The sequence below is a fragment of the Haemaphysalis longicornis genome, unplaced genomic scaffold (assembly GCF_048455015.1).
Source record: "Haemaphysalis longicornis isolate Haplotype H1 unplaced genomic scaffold, Haemaphysalis longicornis Haplotype H1 scaffold_5, whole genome shotgun sequence".
Taxonomy (NCBI): domain Eukaryota; kingdom Metazoa; phylum Arthropoda; class Arachnida; order Ixodida; family Ixodidae; genus Haemaphysalis; species Haemaphysalis longicornis.
In genome coordinates, this window is record NW_027526385.1 from 91,137,918 (window position 1) to 91,157,415 (window position 19,498).

Below are 19,498 nucleotides of genomic sequence, written 5' to 3' on the forward strand. Positions count from 1 at the left end.
TCTGTCCTTGGCTTCCTATCCTATGAGCTCATGCGTTCGCGGAGACACTTAGTACATAGTAAGCCATTGTAACAATCGCATCACAACTCGCATCGTAACACTCGCATCACAAAGTGTTCATTTTCAGTGTACTCGCAGTGGGGGGGCTATGGGTGATTGCAGGCTATGGGTAGTTACAGCTTAAAAATAGACACGAGAATGCGACCGTCAAGACAATGTAAAGCACAACCAAACCCTCCAGACGTTTTGCAAGACTTTTTAAGGGATTTATTTAGTATTTCTACACATTGACAGTGTCCATATATCAACTGTATATAAAGAAGCGACAGGAACAGTAAGTGGATATTTGGAAAACCATTAAAAATGTCAGATACTGATGCCGTCAAGTAAGAAATGCCGAATTGAAGTGTTTTCGTCAGACAAGAGATCTCGGACTGAGGATCCCCTCCACTGGGCGGGTGCCTTAACAGCAGCACTGTTTTACTAAAAATTTCATTCATTCATTCATTCATTCATTCATTCATTCATTCATTCATTCATTCATTCATTCATTTGTTAGCCTCTCAAAAAGAGTGTGCTTATTTGATGTTGCAGCAGCCTAAGCTCGAACCACATTTTCTTTCAAGAAACATGTCGAGTTAACACGGGGTGCATTTCGAACGGTATGTATTGTATTCAGGGGAGTATGAATTCACCAAAATACTTAAAGTAGCCGCAGATACTTAGGACAACTTTACGCCAGGCGTGAACTTTTGAAATTTTGGGAGGTTGGAACGATTGTAGGTTTTTTTGTGGAATGTGGTATTTGTTTGTGAGTTATGCAAACACAAGTTCGTGCACAAAGCAATCACGAAATTCTTCAAAACGCGTTTCACGCCACCTCGTTTACGGGCTGTCCATTTGCCTGGAAAAGCTGGTCTTTTCTTTTCGGTCATCTTCAAGTGCACTGATGCAGCAAAGATACCGTGGCCATCGAAGCAGCGGCGCCCTCCTCGCGAGGTTGGTGATAGCGGTATCCTCCACCGAGGCGACTACCAGGTGTAATTCCAATGTTCGCACTTTAGATGTCTACTCTGCATTCTGATTCCGTCACCCGCTGCCCGCAGCAGCTGTTTTAGCAGAGGGAGGGTAGAGAGCTTTGCGTACGGCGTTTAAAAGTGGGTTCGAGCGGCCGCAGACACCCAGGAAGTCGTCCATGCTGAGGTCCCAGGCCATGAGTCCCGCCAGACCCCGCCTCAGTGCGAAGCGCGCTTTTCGCATTATTGACCGGGGACCGTCGAAGCAGACCCACTGGTCTCCGGAGTACGCATACACTCCAGCGTCTGGGTCCAACATTTGGGTCCAACCACCCGCCTTGATCGCACTGCATATCTGAAAGAAAAAAAGGTTCAGGGTGAATTCTTTTGGCACAAAAAATTCAAGGGAGCATGAAGTAGAATGAAAAGTGATGATAGTGTCTGCGAACACCAAAACACCGTTCATCTACCATAATTAACAAACAGCTCGCCAAGAGAAAAAAAATTCAGGGAAGTTTGTACTAACGCGCAAGACATGGGTGGCGAAGCTTTTGTTGGTGAGCAATGCCGGACACATAGTTCAGTTTCACTATGGTTGTTGATAATCTAGTTACGGCGCTAATAATCTTTGTCATGTCAATCGGAGAGGCGGCGAGTGGTGGATGCGAAATCAACCTCAGCCTTCTAGACTTTCTCCAGCTCTTCGTCATCGCCTCGAGCCAGCGGTGGCGAGATCTGCTAATTGTCTTGGGACGGGGGGGGGGGGGGGGGCACCCTTATGGCAATGTCTCCAATTATTCGTATTTTAAACAATTTTAAAAAGGTCAATTGAACACCCTAAATAAAAAAAAACTAAGTGAACTTTGTTGTGAAATACACATTAAGAAAATAAAACCCCGATAAAGTAAAGTAGTTGGATTTGCTTGCCCTAAGTAGCCACCAATTCAGCAGTGGAGATATAGAACGCACTGAAAAACGAGCCCTACCCTAGCCCCGCCTCCTTGTAAGCCGCTGCCATGGACCGTTTGCATCACCTCAATAATCAGCAAAGAGCATGAATTGTATTATTTTAAAGCGCTTGAAATCATTCTCGAAATACTATCTTCGCGTTACGTGGGCGTCGCACGAGCTCGTGTCTCCGGAGTTTCGATCAATCTCAGGCATTCTGGAATGGCACCACAATCCTCAGCAAGTGGAACTTCTAGGGGTCGTTTGAACAAGACGCCTCCGCGTTCTTACAGAAGACTGTTTAAAGGAGCCATGAAGAGAAAACACAACTTTGTTTAATTTGAAAGAACTAGGATTCAGTATCTCACTCAGCTCCATTACAGCCACAAAAGATGTTTTTTTTAACGAAAAAAAAGCAAGAAGTATTTAAAAACTTTTAAATTTCGCGCCACAGTGACGTGTTATGAGCAAGAATGACGTCATATGGGCCAACAATAAAATATAATTTTCAGTGCGTTAACTGCACGTTAGCATTCAAGTGTTGTTGTCAAATGGCACTAGAGGCCCCATTACAGACGTCCAGTCATGTGTCGTCACGACAGGTGAATTAGGCGGCGGCCAATCGCACAAACAAAATTTCGTGACGTCATAGAAAAGTTGCGGGAAATTGGCTAGGGGGTCGCGACTGCTTCACACGTTTTCTTTAATATCTCCGTTATTTGTACAAAGATTGCGATGACATTGGTATCATTGTTATCGGGACTAAGCCATCTTTTTAATAAACCCAACTTGTATTTTGTCTTCATGGCTCCTTTAAGCTTGTCGTTCCGCCGTGGAGCATTGCCAGAAAACTCTGCCCAACTGTGCGCCGCCTTACGTTGCCTAGAAAACACCTTCGAGAACCCCCAGCCACGTAACCTCATCGCAACCCACGCGAGTAGGGCCGAGTCTGCGGCGTGCGTGCGCTCTGCTCCCCTCTCTCCAAGTTACGGATGACCACTGTAAACGCGGAAGTTGGCCGTGATGTCATCGGTGAGTAAAAGCTTAGAACAGCCGGCGCGGAGGCAAGACCGAAGAAAAAATGGCCGCGTATCTGCTCCTTTCGTTGCAACTGTCGACGAAAGACGATAGTCGACTGGCGCGCCTGCCAAGTAAATGCCTCACTTCTCTTTCTCGCTCACGACTCATGCTGTTCTTCTCCAGTCTCGTTCCTCCCAAGATAAAGCGCTAGAGGGTTGATCAATCCAATTTAAATTTAACGCGTTCCACTAATCCAAGTCGGGCGTCTCGATGCCAGCGCTGTCGTACGGTGGAGACGCGCGTGAATTTAGGCACCCTACTACAACGTTTATGGAACCACATTGCCCTACTCCACGAGCGTTCCAAGTGGAGTGGGGGTCCGATCTAGAGGAACGTTTCTTTGCTGTTGCCATTTGATTTCTTAAAGGGACCCTGCAACACTCTCTGTGCAGTGCAAGTAAACCTGCGCGGTGCTTAGCTTACACTACCAGTAATAGCTGAGCCAAATATTACACGTGCACGTGAAGCAGTGAGCGCGCGAATCGCTGGGAAACAGGCGGAAAAACCAACCGCACAATCGTAATCCTCGTTATGCACCCCTGGCGTTGCTTAAATGACGACATTGAGGCCATGGCTGTCCGATCGGCTGTCACTGGTCAACTTCGCGGCTAAGTTCTCGCATTTCCTGGAACGATCCACCGTCGTCGGCAATGTGTAAGAACCTCTTCTCTGCGTTAACATGTAGGCACAGTTTTGCCGTTTCTTTTGTGGTTTGAGTGTGTGCGGACTTTAAGTGATGAGCTCAATACTTTCCTTTCAATTAGACCACTCGACAACAAATGTTTATTGCTCCAAAAACACCCTACCAGCCCGAGCGCGCGCTTGCGAGCAGGCATCCATGCCTGCTTTTTTGTGGCAGCAGACCAGAAATAGACGCCCCCCCCCCCCCCCCCCCACGTTGCGGCCAAAAGGAGAAAACTCCCCGCCCTGTGATATATCGAAGGTCGCGAAGGAAACGCCGCAAGCCGGCCCCCCTCTCCGGGAGAGGGCGCGCAGCTTTCGTCGCGTTGTCCGCGGTCGAGTTGAGAGGGAACGATTATGCGTGATTTCTCCTCGCGCATAGTTTCGGTGATAGTGAAGGAATTTTTATAATTCTTGCGGGAGGAGATTGCCCAAACCCAAAATATATTCCCAGCAGTCGATGGTAAGTGCTGCAGGGCCCTTTAAAGGCTGCCAGGAGCTATAGTAGGGCTGGAAACAGTAGGCGACGGGTTTGTGCCGTTGATGCAGTATTTCGTTTGCTGTCGGAAATAGTAAGCATCCGTGATTTTTTTAATAAAGAAACACTATAAATATCACTTATGTATTGGCTTTCTGCCTCATATTTGCCTAATGTCTTGCCCGTGTTCAACAATGTTGAAAACTATGAACATTGACACCGGACTTAGACGTTTATACACTCTAAGAAATCGGCGCAGGTGGGCTTCACGACAACGCCCTAGGACGACCATTCAGCGTGCTTAAATGTGCGAATTTGGCGAATGACAAGGCCAAGCATGCGATTAAAGTAAAACTAGGATCTGCGCTGGGACAGCAGCGCACACCCGCGCCTTGCGCTGTTGTCCCAGCGCAGATACTAGTTTTTGCTTTATTCGCATGCTTGGCTTCGTGATTCGCCGAATTCGAACATTGAAGCACGATGAATGGTCGTTCGAGGGCGTTGCCGTGAAGCCCACCTGCGCCGATTTCTTAGAGTGTAATTGGCTGTTGGTATATGAGACTAGTGCGCAGCTTTTGTTTCACTTCGGCTGGGTGGCTGAATCGAGTCACAGACGGACAAACATACAGGGAGAACAAAATTTTTGCGTTTACGTAGCCCAAGAAAGACAATCGTCTTCGAAACCACAGGCCCGAGGAAGAAGCGGCTTACCAAGAAGAGCGCCGTACTGAAAAGAGAGAAGTGATGCGTCGCCACCGAGCTGATTCGGAGAAATGTGAGCGAGTTGCATAAGATCCGAAGTTACGAGCTCGCGTACATTGTACATACTTTAATGACCTAGCGTGCATTGCTCTTTGGGGGGCTAACAACGACACCACCTATAAAAATTGACTTAGTCTCGAAGGATACCCAGGCAAACTACTTGGCCGAATGTCCAAGCATATATACGCATAAACTTAACCCATCCAAAAAGCTAGATGGACCCGCCAGCTTCTCTCTTTGGCCCGGCCAGGCTTCGCGTCACTATACCGAAGCTGCCCCAATTTTTACGCAATATGTTGTCGCATTTCCACCGGCTTCCAGCCAGTTAGGTCAGCACAGGAAGAGGGTGTGCCCGTATAGCAACGAAGCACGTTTAGGGCTTTCCCCCTTTGAGCCCGGCGTGCGGAAAACGGCATGGCTCTCTAATGACAGCACGTGCCCCCCCCCCCCCCCCCCCCCCCCCCCCCTCCTCTCTCTCTCTCTCTCTCTCTCTCTCTCTCTCTCTCTCTCTCTCTCTCTCTCTCTCTCTCTCTCTCTCTCTCTCTCTCTCTCTCTCTCTCTCTCTCTCTCTCTCTCTCTCTCTCTCCCTCTACCTCTCTCCTCCCTCTCTCTCCCCTCCCTCTCCCTTTCTCTCTCTCCCTCTCTATCTATCTATCTATCTATCTATCTATCTATCTATCTATCTATCTATCTATCTATCTATCTATCTATGTATCTATCTATCTATCTATCTATCTATCTATCTTCAACGAGCCAAAAAACAAAATGAGTAGGGTTCAATAAAAGTCGGGTATGTCTATATTACAATGATATAAAATTTGTCTCTCACTTGAAAGAGCGTAGCTGGGTATCAACAAAAACAGTTAAAAGAGTTGCGACTAACTTTCTGGTGAGGTCTCTATGACGTGAGACGAGAGTATTTGCTTAATCGGCGGTAGCCACAATAGAACCCGACAAGAAACATAACGTCAAAATTTTAGTGCGGCTTCTAGTTCAGTTAACGCACAGTTATCAAAATATGATAACTATGCTTTTAATGTTTACCTTTATTTTTTTTAACTGCCGCGACTGTCGTGCCATGGCTGATGTCGCGTATTGCAAAATTTAAACGTTTAGAGTGCTCCTTGTGTTCTTTGACTAAAATTCATTTTACCTCACTGGAATAGACTTGAGCGTGTTACAAAATGCTAGTGAATTCAACATAAACAAGAATGTATTTTGTCTTGATGAAGCGTATCAGCGAGAATTTTAGAAATGATATATTTGACGGCGTCTGCATCCGTAAATTGGCTACTACAAATAAAATGCTTTACCTCATAGTAAGCGAGCAGTCCCACGGTATCTGTGAATGGTCCAGGTTTGCCAGCTCCGGAAATGGGAGCCCCTATCGTGTTCTTTCGAGGATTGGCCAGAGTGAAGGAGCGGGAGAAGAAGGGGACGCCCAACACGAGCTGCGATGCAGGTGCTCCCATGGCCATGAGAGCGTTGACCACGTACTCCTGGAATGAAAAAAACAGTGTTCACAACATTCCCACCTGGTAAAGAGCTGAAATGTTTGTTTCACTTACGAAATACTGTGAGGGGTAGATAGCTATGGAAGAACACAAATGGTTGCCCAAAATACGATGGACTAATGTTTCCTTGACAGCGTGATTCATTGATTGATATAACTGCTGTATTGTGTGAGTAATTGAACTTCGTTACTTCGTCAATTGAACAAATGCTACCACGCGTACATTTTGCCGCTTCATTTATGATGGACTCTTCTGGCCTCTTCCCTTTGGTATCCGGTAGTTAAGAATACTGTCATAGTTTCTGTAGATGATATGCGTGTTAGGGATGTTCATCGCTGTGCATGTGAGAATGTAATCCTTATTAGCAGTAACTACGTCGTTCGGAGTTTATTTAGTGTGGTTTCTTATTATTACCATATTGCGTAAAATATGATGATTCTATGTCTGTGACATCTTTATGCACAATCGGCTTATCTCTTTAAAAGTAAGCTGAGATCTTCGCCGAGAAGTATTAATGTTGTACATACAGTACGCTGCTACGTGCTATAGCAAATATATGAATAGTAAATGCGGCGATGAAGTATATTACTAGCAGTAAAGTAAAGACATTCATTCTTCACTGACTCATTCACTCTCTGAATGTTTCTAGTGGACCTTACAAGCTGCCGTGGGGCGTATTACGAGCTCAGTTCGTTGGTGCTCTTAGTAAGCGGCTAGCCGAACCATGAGCCCGGCTTGGACACCTTGTTCGCTTGTGATAAATGCAATTTCTCAAGGAAAGGTTGAGGTGGTGATTTTGAAAGAGGAGTTCATACGCGCCGCGTTGCTACACTTACGATGCTGATTTCAGGATTAGTTTCATCCATGGCTGCTTGAAACGGAGCGTAGTGTCCCGTGGTAGAACTCCAGGGACCATAGTAGTCGTACGTTATGACGCTCGCAAAGTCTACATGCCTGCGCGTAAGAATGGTGTAAAAAAGTACATTTCAATAACGGCCACCTGACAAGAACGTGACACGTAATATTTGAGCATAGCTTGTACTGGCTGTCTGGTGTGGCCGTTTATGTTGCTGCTGGCATCGTGGGCCAAAACTGCCTCTTCAACCTTTTCCCTCACTCCTCACTCGCAGCGGGCGGCCGGAAAATCACTCTTCACCCGCACGTGGCGGACCCGTGTTCCGGAGGCCGAATTACGAGCTGTTTGACACAATACAAAAAAAAGGAAAAGTGCCGAAAATTATGTCTCCCTCGCGAACTCGGACAGAGTTAACTGACCAAGAAAATAAAATTTCTTGCTCTAAAAGAAGTACTGATGTTTACCATACTGCGTATGATGCGAAATTGGCGCGCAGCGGAAACTGAACTCTTGTCGGTAACGGGGCATACCTGCTGAGGCTCAGGAAGTCATCGCGTGATCAGCGAACGCATGGTGGCGCACGCTACTCTGCCGTTATATCGCAGCGCGTCTCCGCTGCCGAGCATGTTGTGTAAGTCATGTTTGAACCTCCCGCGCGAATGTCACGGGGTTAGGATGATCCACGCAGCAAGGTGGGTGCCGTAGGACCACGTGCCGCACGCAGCTGGTGCTGGTCTTTTGCTCGGCCACGCCCGCCTCCCCCTCACACTTTCGCTGCTTTTCCTCTGCCGTTTTAGTGCGCAGGTGTCACGCGGTTCCGTTGAGCCACGCAGTGAGGAGGACGCCGAAGGACCACGTGCAGCACTCACGCGTACTCGGCTTTGCTCGGGTGCGTTGCCCTCTACCTCACACTTTCGCCACACTCTTCTCCTCTGTTTGCTTTTTTTTCCTTCGCCCGCTCGGTTACGATGACGTCGCCACTGCAAGAATTACTGTAGCGCCGCCAAAGTGTGGCGCACTAAAAGGCCTAATCAAGAAGAAACATGCTTGTAAATTTGAAACACCCGCCGTCCGCCAACCGCGCCCTGCCTCACCACATAGATCCCAGATGGCGCCACGCAAACCACCGTCTAAGCAAACCCATACTCACGCACTCGCCCACGCCACTCCAACCGCACGAAAAGGGTTGTGTTGGAATTACACAAGGGCTGTGTTGTCGTTGGCCAAGGGTTGGGCATTTCGCTTAACAGAAATTTCGCAACGGATTCATTTACTGTTTCGCCGAGTTGAACAAGCTCTGCGTACACACACGTTCCCGGTAGGGAGAGGTTGGTTTATTTCTGGAACGCTTTTGTTCAAAACTTTGGTGAATCATTCTTAAATGCTAGCTATGGCTTTAAAAGACTACATTACTCATTCACATTGTATTAGTGCTCAGTAGCCGGCTAGCCGTGTAATGTATGTGCGAGAGAGTATAGTGAATTGTGTTGATTGCTATGCTGAATGGGAAGAAGACGTAGAAGTAGAAGAACCTGCGTGCAACTTGCATGCTGCTCTCATTCCCGCGCCACGACGGACCTGTCACAGACGTTGTAAACAATTCCTTTTAAATTGGTCACATATGTAGCGTTGCAATACAATGGATATACGCTGAATACAAGGAGGATACAGTACAAAAAATGAACACGATATAATTAATGGAGAGAGAAACGCAGTGGAACCACACAAAGTGCAGATCTTTGATAACGGCTGCATAGTGCAGAACGAAGATGGACTAGGACTATTTGCTTCAATGTCCGAGTTAGACAATTTGTTGGAGTGTACAAAAATAACTCTATTTCTTGATATTTTAATGAAACCAGAACACGGGAAAGTAAGTTGTGTGAAATCAGCAATTAGCAGAGGAGATAGGCTCACCTGAATATCTCAGGCACATTGTACGCCTCTTCGATTACTTCGATGTTTCCAGACAACGCTGTCGAAAGCAACAGCGGAGGACTGAAGACGTCAAATGCTTCTCGCAGGTCCTGAAAATATGGAAGGGCAGACGTTCATGGGGTTGCAGGATGTACCGCTGGAGGATATCCGCAGAGCGCCAGCCCCTTGTCTTGGTGGATTTTACGAAGAAATGTCTGCATTCAGGCACGAACATCTGTCACGTTGTATAAACTGTACTATCTGTAATAAAAATTTAATGAATACAGAAACCAACACACTCTTTACATCAGTTTTCAGCCCTAACTTATTTATTGTATATAATCTAAAACAAAAATTGGCCGCGTATCTGCTCCTTCCGTTGCAAATGCCGACGAAAGACGGTAGTCTTTATCGACTTTTGCCAAGTAAATGCCTCTCTTTGCTTTGCCGCTCACCTCTCATGTTGTTCCTCTTGCGTCCCTTTGCTCCCAAGGTAAACGCGCCAAATGTTTGCCTAAATAATGTTAAATTTACCGCGTTCCACTACTCCAGGCCGGGTGTATCGATGCCAACGCTGCCGTACGGTGGAGAGGCGCGTGAGTCGAGGCGCCTTACTTCAAGGTTGATAGAACCACGTTGCCCCACTCCTCGTGCGTTCCAAGCAGAACGAGGAACTTACCTAGTCGAACCTTTCGTAACTGCTGCCAGTTGATTTCTTAAAATGGTGTCAGAAGCTATAGTGGTGCGGGCGATGGCAGGCGACGGCGGAGTGAACTTTTTCTGCAGTTGATGAGCTATTTAATTTCGCAGAAATCAAGCATGTATGATTTTTGATAAGGAAACACTGCAAGATATCACTTCTGTATTAATTTGTTGTAATATATTTGCCTAATGTCTTCTTGTTGTTCAACAATCTTGACAAGTATGAACATTACACCGGACTTAGACAAGTAGATTTAGTTGTGACTATATAAGACTCTTCAACATTCCTTTTTTACTTTGGTCGGTTAGCTGAATCGAGTCACAGACAGACAGACAAACATACAGAGGCCAAAATTTCTGGGTTTAAGTAGCCCAAGAAAGGCTATCGTCTTTAATAAAATGAGGCTGGCAACTGACGTGAAAGGAATGTTGGTTTCTGTATTCATTACGATACAGGTTTGTTCTGTACGGGTGGCGTAAACACACTGCATTTGACTCGTCGATACCTGAGCGTCATACTTTTCAGACAGTTTAGAGCAAGGAAGACCGACAAATGAGCTGTTAAACTGGGTAGACTGAAGACTATCGCCTTTTTATGACGTTTGCGAGGAAGCGACAAATATACGACGAATTTTCACACGCCGTTTTAGCTTACTCGTTGGCTGTTAGCGTCATAAGCTACAGCTTGGTCATATGCAATATCAGCTCTCTGACTCACTTTAAGTAGAAGGGCAAAATTTTCGACATCCGGTGGGTTTGAAGGGCAAACTCCGAATGCGCAGTTTGGATACTCCCAGTCGAGATCCAGGCCGTCGAAGCGGTGCTTTTTAAGGAATATCACAGCGTCCTGAGCGAAGTCCCGTCGGGCTGTCTCGTCAGCCGCGAGGCGCGAATACTTGTCGTCCGAGCCTCCGCTGTCTCCCCATCCTCCTAGAGACAGCAGCACCCGAAGTCCTCGGTTGGAGGCTTTGAGAGCTGTAACCCTCTGAATGAAAGAAAGCATGCGACAGGATTATTACAGGAACAGGGCGTCTTCTGTGCATGAGTGAACATAGGTAACTATACAAAAGAGCAACCACAGGCTTTATTTTTCAATAAAAAAATAACGGTTTACCATTCGGCGATGGTTGGCTACAGCTATGGATTTGTACTTTCAATTTCTCGGTCGAATGAAGCACATTAGTTTGGCTAACAAAACGACTTCCGTAAGGCGGGGTTATTTACTGAAAATCCGGACAGCACTTATTTACTGTATAAAAATTGAATTTTGAAGCATTCAAGCTCGGGTGATTTTGCACTTCAAACCAACTGGCCATTCAACAAAAAAGACAGAACATTCACTTAAAATGTGGTTTATTTTCTCGAAGTTGCAGTAACAGGTGTGCACCTTTTAAAGATCATTAGTAGTAATCATGCGAAAAAGTTCCATCTCTGGTCGCTCACAATAAAAGAGGCTGTTTACACAGAAAAGATTTCTAAGAGCACCAGGCACTGTTGTCGAATGTCTGAGGACATTCGCAAGAATACGGCTACACAAAGTACAAATTTATTGGCGTTATTTTTAGAGTCTTTCGCACTTGAGGTTATAAATTTTGTTACAGTTCACCTACCTAACTGGTTCCACTAACCTTACGAAACGAGCTTCTTCATTTTGCGCTAAAAGGTTGGAAAGCACGCCGTCTTCTTGAAAGTTTATTTTGTAAAGAACGGGGGAGACAACGCCATACTTTACGTCTCAAGATATAGAGGCGTGATGCGTGATACCTGATACAGACTAGAAGGCGTGTTAAAACGCAAGTCATCTAGAGAGTCGAAATCCACGGTGGGCGCTCACTCAGCAACAAATATAGGAAAAATATGCCATTTTTTTTCATTTTACTTCCCTAATGAGTGACCTTACCCCCCTTACACTTCCCGCTATTTTTGGTGAAATCGAGGCAACATTTATTTTATTCACCTCGCTCGTACATTATATCTATATTGAACGGGCTGATAAACAATAAATTGGGCGAAACAGAAATAATTAGGGGATACATTGTCGTGCCAAATAAAAACTTATATTTCCACAGTTTGCGCAAGGTATTAAATTTTAGCTTAGCTTTGAAGTGGCCTTGGTTTCGTTGAGATAGGACCAAAAGTTGAGGATTTACACCGGCGGTTTTTGAACGGCACATGATTGTGATTGCATCATCCTGCTTAAGTTTTGGATGAAACATGTTGGATGTCGGCGCTTGAACTCGCAGCCTCTCTTGGCCGTAAAATTCAGGTATATCTTGCACGTAAAAGTCAGGTATGGAGGTGTTTTACACGCGCCGTAAAATACGGTACCCTCTCAGTGTAGTGCTCGTGAATTTATCCTTTCGAGATTTGTGGCATTGGGCATGAGTGAGCTGCGCCATTGAAGAAGATGTGTTCTAATACCTTCAGAATAACGAGGAGTAAACAATTTTTTCTAAGATCGGATAAATTTTCACAATCGAGTATAAATTCAGTGTTTCGTCTCATTACTCCACTGCAACTTTTTGCATGGAAAGAACCAACTATTAGGCTGAAAGATTCGCAGTTTCATAAAGGTACATGACATAATAAATATACATTACAAAAGCTTTACCTTAAACAAACCGTCCTAGTGTTATTTTGTGTGCGAAATATTTTGCAAGGACAACCCTAGGAATCCCACATTCAAACGCCCTGTCATTCAGCCCAGTAACAGCTAGTTGGGAGGGCAGACTACAATAAGTGCCTGCAGTATTTATAGAGCTGGTATAGCCTATATGTAAATTATAGGTGTTGCCCAAGGCTGATTTCTCACCTGGTACAATTCGTTGTCGGCATCCGCCCACGGGTCAGCCATAACAATCTTCAGGGTAGAAGAGTTTAAAGAGGCGAAGGCATAAATAATATGCGTACACAGCTTGGCATCCACATCCTCCGGCGTGAAGCGGCCACGGCCTTCGCGATACATTGACCAGCTCGTGAAGTAGCATACGATTTTAGGACCAGGTGGTTCCTCGATAGCGGGTTCAGTTGTCGTAGTGTACTCCTGGTGGCTTTCTGAATTCAATTCAGTTGACACAGCAGAAACGGTGGTTTCGTGCACCTCCTGGTATGGTAAATTTGATGATGGCGCTGGATTGTCGGTTTTACCGTCTTCCTGTTTAGGAGCCGGGTTTGATTTTGAATGAGCTGTCATGACATCCGCTGTTTCGTTCACGCTTTCAGAAAATAGGGATTCCGTTGTAGTTTTTGTAGATTCTTCGCCCACAGCAAGCTGTGTTTTATGGAGCGTGGTGGATTCGGGGTTTTTGTGTGTATAAACCGAGCTGGACTTAGAAGGTGTCGTTCCTGTATTTTGAAAATCGGAAGTAGTTTCGGTTATAGAATGCTCAGTGCTAACAGTGACGTAACGTTCGTGTTCGTCTGTAGTGTAAACCGAGGTGAAATTCCCAACTGCAGTGAAATCTTCGTCCTGTACATGTTCTAACAAGCCTATTGTTACAACTGAACCCTCGTGGTTAAGTGTGGCGTTCATTTCTTGGTTTTCTGGCATCAAAACTGAACCGAAGTTAGTAAAGGTTTTTTGTTCGTTGTCCTGCCCTAACGAGGTCACTTCGTCCACCGAAGGCGCAGTAATATGCGTGGGGTCGAATTTCGGCTCTTCATTTGCAAGAATTGAGCCAGAAAGTATCGTGGTCTCTTCATCCCTATCAGGCGCTAATGAAAACTGTTGGGACATTGAAGGCGCGGTAAGGGTGGCGTGAACACCCGGAAGCTCGGTCACGTAAAATGAGTTTGAAAGTGGGGCTATTGTTGCATCGTTCTGGCGTTGATGTGCTGATGACGACTCTTCTGTTTCAGAAGGCTCCATTTTAGGGCTGGCGTTCAGTTCAGGCTGTTCTGGCACAAATACAGAGCTTCGGTTTGGAACTTCTGTTTCATCTTCCTCCTGACCACGCGTAGGTGATGGTGACGTCAGTGTCTCCTCGTGATGCTTATTTTCATTAACGGCTAGTTCAGGTATCAATTCATGCGTGGTCGTTACCTCAACAGCCCGGTCGGTGGTCTCATACAAGTCCAAATCTTTATCAGCTGTGAGGCTGGGGCTTTCAGGCGTAATTAGTGATGATCGTGTCGATTCCTGTTGCCTAGCCACACTTTCAGGAGAAACACTTTCTCTCTCATCTATTACCGCCGTGCTAGGTTCGGTTTCATCCTCCTCAAATTGTGAGGACACCTCAATTGCATATCCAGATGTCGTGGCACGAAAACGCAGTTGCTGTGTGGCCGTAGCAAACCAGTCTAATGCAGGTAACGTTGTGGTGTACTGATCTTCCTGTTCCCTTGGATGCTGAGCAATTTGTGAAAGTAAGGAAGTTGATCCAAGCTTATTCTGCAGGGGCTGGAACAATGGTGACCTCAATGCCCACTCTTTCACTTTCTGGGAGACGGCGAAGCGAGACAGTAAATGTGATAACTGCCTCCTATTTTCTTCTCTATCTCTTTGCACGGCAAACTGGGACAAGGAGAAGAAGGCTGCCGCGGCACAGAGCCCCAAGGCAATACATAGTTTGGCCATGGAAGGTTGCCCTCTTCCTTGTTGGTTTCCTTAGAATCCAGGTTAAGGATAGTGAAGGAAGGCTGGGGAGTGCTGACCTGGAAGTGAAGTGGAAGCGAGAGGTTGGGTAAGAGAAAAGCCGGAACCTGTTACATCTATAGTAATGTCCGCGATGCACAGTGTATTTGCTTAAGCAGTTTGTAGCCGCCATTTTAAACAACGGGTAATATCTCAATACCTAGCAACCAAACGAAAGCAATTACTAGAGGATTGGTGTAATACAAGCTTTGTCAGGCTGGTGTTCCTTGCGGAAGCATTGATGAGGACAGACAATTAGGACGCAGGGTATGTGTGTACAAAAACACACACGCACGCACACACAAACGCTATTGTAGACATGCCCTCAAACATGCATGCACTCCCTCGTTCGCCCTTTTTTAACAGATTTAAGGGAAGGTTGGCTAGTGGTTCGAGCTCAAGTTTTGAGTTCTTGCCCTAGTCCCCCATATACTAAATTTCTTAGCTTTATGTTTTTGATTCTAAGATCTTTTGTGCTAGTGGCAGCGTGTCTAACGCACTAAATTTGGTGCATTGGCCCCGGCTGTCCCATTGCCACACCTGCAGTAGTCGCGACTTAATTATTGTGGTTCGGGTCGCTTGAAAGCTATGCTGCCATTTTGTGTTCTCGAGTAGAAGCTGGGGGAGGCTGATTGTGACCGTAGAAGCGGAACGAACAAAGGCAGCTCTGCTGCCCTATTTCCGTATTATTCATGCACTTGAAGACGGTTTTTCAAAATTGTGATCATACGGATTAGCTACCACAAATGATAGAGTTATTTTTACCGCGTCGGAGTGTGGTTCATATCCGGTGCTCGGGTGCCAGTTTGGTGTTGGGTGAATGGAGTAGTACAGTTTACGCCTGTGGTTTTAAAGAGAATGCACAGAAAAAATTTTCTGCGATTTTAGTGTTTGCTGTCTACACACTTGCTGCCTGTTCTCCTTCTTGTGAGGTAAGGTGAGAGAGACTGCCAGGGTATTGGTGACATTAAAGGTTATTGCCTACGCACGCATTTATAACGTATTTATCTGAGTGACAGGTGTTTATGAATTTTTTGTAAAAGTGCCTACTATGGTATTTTGATATGGTTCATGTGAACCTCACTGAGATATGGTATGTAGGAGTTTGGTGTGGCACTTACATTTACAGAAGTCCTGAATATGTGATTTTTTTCACAGCACCACTCCAGCAACACCGTGCAGGAGATTTATTTAGATGGTAGTACCGACCTTAAACGAGTATGACTCTTGAGGAATTTTCAGCTGGTTGGGAACGCAATAAACTAATTGATTGTGGCTCAAATTGGGACGGCTGAATCTCGGGCTTTTGTCGAATATGTAACTGATCACTGTAGAATGATCAGGACTGTTAAGAAGTGGGCCAATATAAACCATCAAAGAAAAAAAAACGATGCAAACTATTTGTATTTCAAGTGGGCAAGATTTTTGAAATGTCAGATGACCGAAAAAAATTCGAAGAAATTACTTTGTCTTTGATAAATTTTGGACCCGCATGCTCATCAAACAACGAACCCAATGTCTGGCAGGTTTAATTATTGGAGAGGCTTGTGTCGTCTCTTTTTCTGCTCCATTTATGTACGCGTATGAGGGTAAGCATCGGACGCTCAAGTCTGTTGCCTAAACCTGCTCAGACCACGTTGGCAAACCGCCTGCTTTAATTTTAATCAAGGCTTCGGCTACTTATCCTGGTTTAAAATGCCAATGTTTCTGGACTACCATGACAACGCTGCCTGAAATACACTCTAACATCAGTTGTTGGTTTAAGAAGCACGCACACACACACCCTGGGCGCATTACTCGCTATCGAGGAATTTTAAATTGAAGCTTTAGTGCTCTCACTAATGACGTCTGTAACGCGAAAACGCCCTGCTGGACAGCCAACTTGCTCTGACGATGATTATGAATGATCGTGGGTGAACTAAAGAAAAAAGCGCTTCTCGGCGCCGGAATCGAACCTGGCTCAGTCGTGTTATGAATCCGGCGTCTTTATTATTGCTCCATTTTTTTATTGTATTGCTCCACTTCGACATGGTCGAAACGCAGCCAAAACTCGGACAACAACCAACGCATCCTTCACGAGAAAAGTTCGCGTTCAACCATCGTGGGCGTTGGACGAAAAGGGGGCATTATTTTTCTTTTAATGATCAGGGATGCTTATCTCTGGGCGCCTGGGATTTACAGGGAGCTACTCTCGCAATCAACCAAAGAATGCTTCGAAAATAAAGAACTCTTCCCGTAATGTTCTGGCGTGCTCTCTTCTCCCTAACCTGTGCCACACGACATGAACTACCAAGTGTTGCAAATTATTCCATTACGAACCTATTACGTATGTATAACGTAGCCAGAGCTGGGTTATCTCACTCATTTCGAACGGTATCTACACAATAAACTGAACGAGCTCTATTGACAAAGAAAAAAAAGTTATTGCTCCTTTTCCAACCGGAAAAAGGGCACGACTTTCTCTCGCGTTGTAGTCGGCGCAAGAATAGGGCTAGGGCTCCGTGTCGGATGTTACAGAAGTCCGCGAAAACAATAGATATCACTAAAACTCGCACTCGAGTCCTTCGAAGTAGTCACTGCTGCATATCCTTGGTACAGAACTGTACAAATGCCTAGCGTTTAAATAGACACCCTAGTCCAGTCATGCAAGGGACATTGCGAGCTGTGTAGAGCTAGTAGGTCGGTGATCGGTGTTCCACGTAAGTACAAAACATCTTTCAGAGCACTAAAGGCCGCAAAAGCCCTTCAGGCAAAATTGTTACTACTTATCCAGTTTTTCTTCAAAACTGCTGCAATATTTTTGCAATAGGATGTTTTGTGCGTTCTTTCACACTACTGAAGGGCAGAATTCAAACCCAAGCGCTAGAGAGAAAAATATATAAGTACTTGAAAACTAATCATCCAAAGCGACAATATAGAGAAAACCAAGGAAAAGAAGAAACAATTTTGGTACCCAAGCCTTATAGATTCCTTATTGTATAAAAGGAAAAACAGGCTAAGGAAGCATGTAACTGCCAAAATACGACCTAGGACACAAGGCAGTGCACTTATCAATAAAATATTCCACTACCGTTTTTGTTAATATCCTCACTAAGCAATATATCTTGGCAGCAAATTGACATGATGAATCGCACTAAGAAAAAAGCCGTCTTTTATTAATTAGTTTGGGCGAAATCTACCTCCCATTGTAAACTTAAAAGTAGTCCATGTTGACCGTACAAGCTATGCTGGCCAGCGAAATCGCAGCTGCCTAATAAGACTATGGTTTGGAAAACTGTATCACTAATTATTCAGAAATAGCTTTTTTTGTATAACTACAAAAGGAAATATTTACGTTACACATCTGTACTAAGATGGGCCCTGGCGGAAATGTTTTCAAACCATACAAGGAACGGTTGGTACCTGGACCCTTCAAAACCTACGCCAGATATTTTAGTATACGAATCAGAATAGCGTTCCCGTATTCAAGTTTAAATACCGCTTATACCCAACAGAAAAGTTGGTTATCTAAAAAAAACGCTTCACACAATAGAATATTCCGCCCCCAAACGACTAAAAACACTGCCCTCACCTTCATAGAATAACAAGCTTTGATGTATTATGGTAGTACGGTGAAGTTTCAGTTAAAATGATAACATTAACAAGCTTTACTGAAACAAAACGTGCGGGCGTTTTCAAGGAATATGTACAATCTCTCAGTTAAGGAATTGGCATATGTAAAAGGACACGCTGATTCGACAAGCATATAACGATTAGTACATTCTTTAAGTGAAGTCACAGTTACGAAGCACTTACATTCGATCCTACAGTAGTCTTAGGGGCAGCGCTGGTTTTACACTGTCAGACGGCAATGCACATACACCGGTACCCAGTTTTCTGCTGCATGTCGTAGAGAAGACATTACAAAATTGACGGGGGAACGCGTCTGCAGACATTGCTTAAAACGTTTTGCAGTTGATCTCCAACAAAAGGATAAAAGTTATAAGAGAAGAAAGCAACATGCTGTTTCAAAAAAAGAGAGCTTTGGACCTCACCCTTTAGCGCTGTCTTCGTTCAACCGCCCCGGAAGGCCAGGCAGCTGTGGTGAAAACTTCACCACGTAGTGTTTGCGCTCGCATGGTAATCCTCGGACGGAACTTATCTCTTTGAGTGGTTAGTTACACTCTCACATGCAACGTCGGAATGTGCAGCTCAGGTCAGCGGAAAAGCAGTCATCTCGCAGTGAAGGTGGTGAAGACCTTAAGACACCCTCGAAGAGGGCTATTCCCCTGAGTGGTCTTGAAGACACGTAGGACATAAAGAGAGCTCCGGTTGGCAACCGGACGTGACGAAAGATGCATAGACGCTGACTGAGGTGTTAGCTCCGACATAAAAGATAGGCAAACGATCAAGAAATACAAAAAAGCGTTTGCTTGCTTAGTGCTACTGGGCACGAGTAATCCTGCAGCAGTCGTTGACTCGGGATAAAGAAACGCCAGATAATCTTTATGACATAGTTGATGACAACAACAGGCGAGGTGCTAGGCTATCAGTTAGTCTTGTTTCTCTCTTTTTTCTGCCCTTCTTTCAAGAAACAAACGGCTGCTCTGGCTCCTCTTTCACACTTCCCTGCTTCGCTCCGCGAGTACACTAGTGGTCAAATGGCAAAAATCTCCCAGACAGAGGACGGGTATTTTGTCTCAGTCTTGTTTGTCAGTTGCAAGTAAGAACAGGACGTCCAACCTACCATTTTTTACGAGAGCAATGAAGGTTGGTAGTTGCTAGTACACTGTAATTTAACGCCAGAAGCTTTTACGAGCAACTGTACACGCGTTTAGAGTTCCGTTGGATTTGCTGAATGTGTGATTTGAAAAAGGTTAGCGCAACAAACATAAATACTGCTTGTGATAAACTATGCCTCGACGTGAACTG

At 45.2% G+C, this 19,498-nt stretch overlaps 1 protein-coding gene across 1 annotated transcript in view; it reads right to left on the reverse strand.

Annotated features, from left to right (window-relative positions):
* Window positions 1-18,910, reverse strand: part of LOC144138570 (uncharacterized) — a 19,074-nt gene extending 164 nt beyond the window's left edge. The window contains exons 1-7 of the mRNA XM_077670923.1: window positions 18,622-18,910; window positions 12,767-14,607; window positions 10,673-10,939; window positions 9,253-9,362; window positions 7,316-7,433; window positions 6,279-6,464; window positions 1-1,371 (exon numbers count right to left, since the gene is read on the reverse strand). The exon at window positions 1-1,371 is cut by the window's left edge and continues 164 nt beyond it. Coding sequence (XP_077527049.1) covers window positions 1,090-1,371; window positions 6,279-6,464; window positions 7,316-7,433; window positions 9,253-9,362; window positions 10,673-10,939; window positions 12,767-14,530 — 2,727 coding nt within the window. The 5' untranslated portion in view covers window positions 14,531-14,607; window positions 18,622-18,910 and the 3' untranslated portion in view covers window positions 1-1,089. The remainder of the gene's footprint in view (window positions 1,372-6,278; window positions 6,465-7,315; window positions 7,434-9,252; window positions 9,363-10,672; window positions 10,940-12,766; window positions 14,608-18,621) is intronic.
* Between the last annotated feature and the right edge of the window lie 588 nt (window positions 18,911-19,498).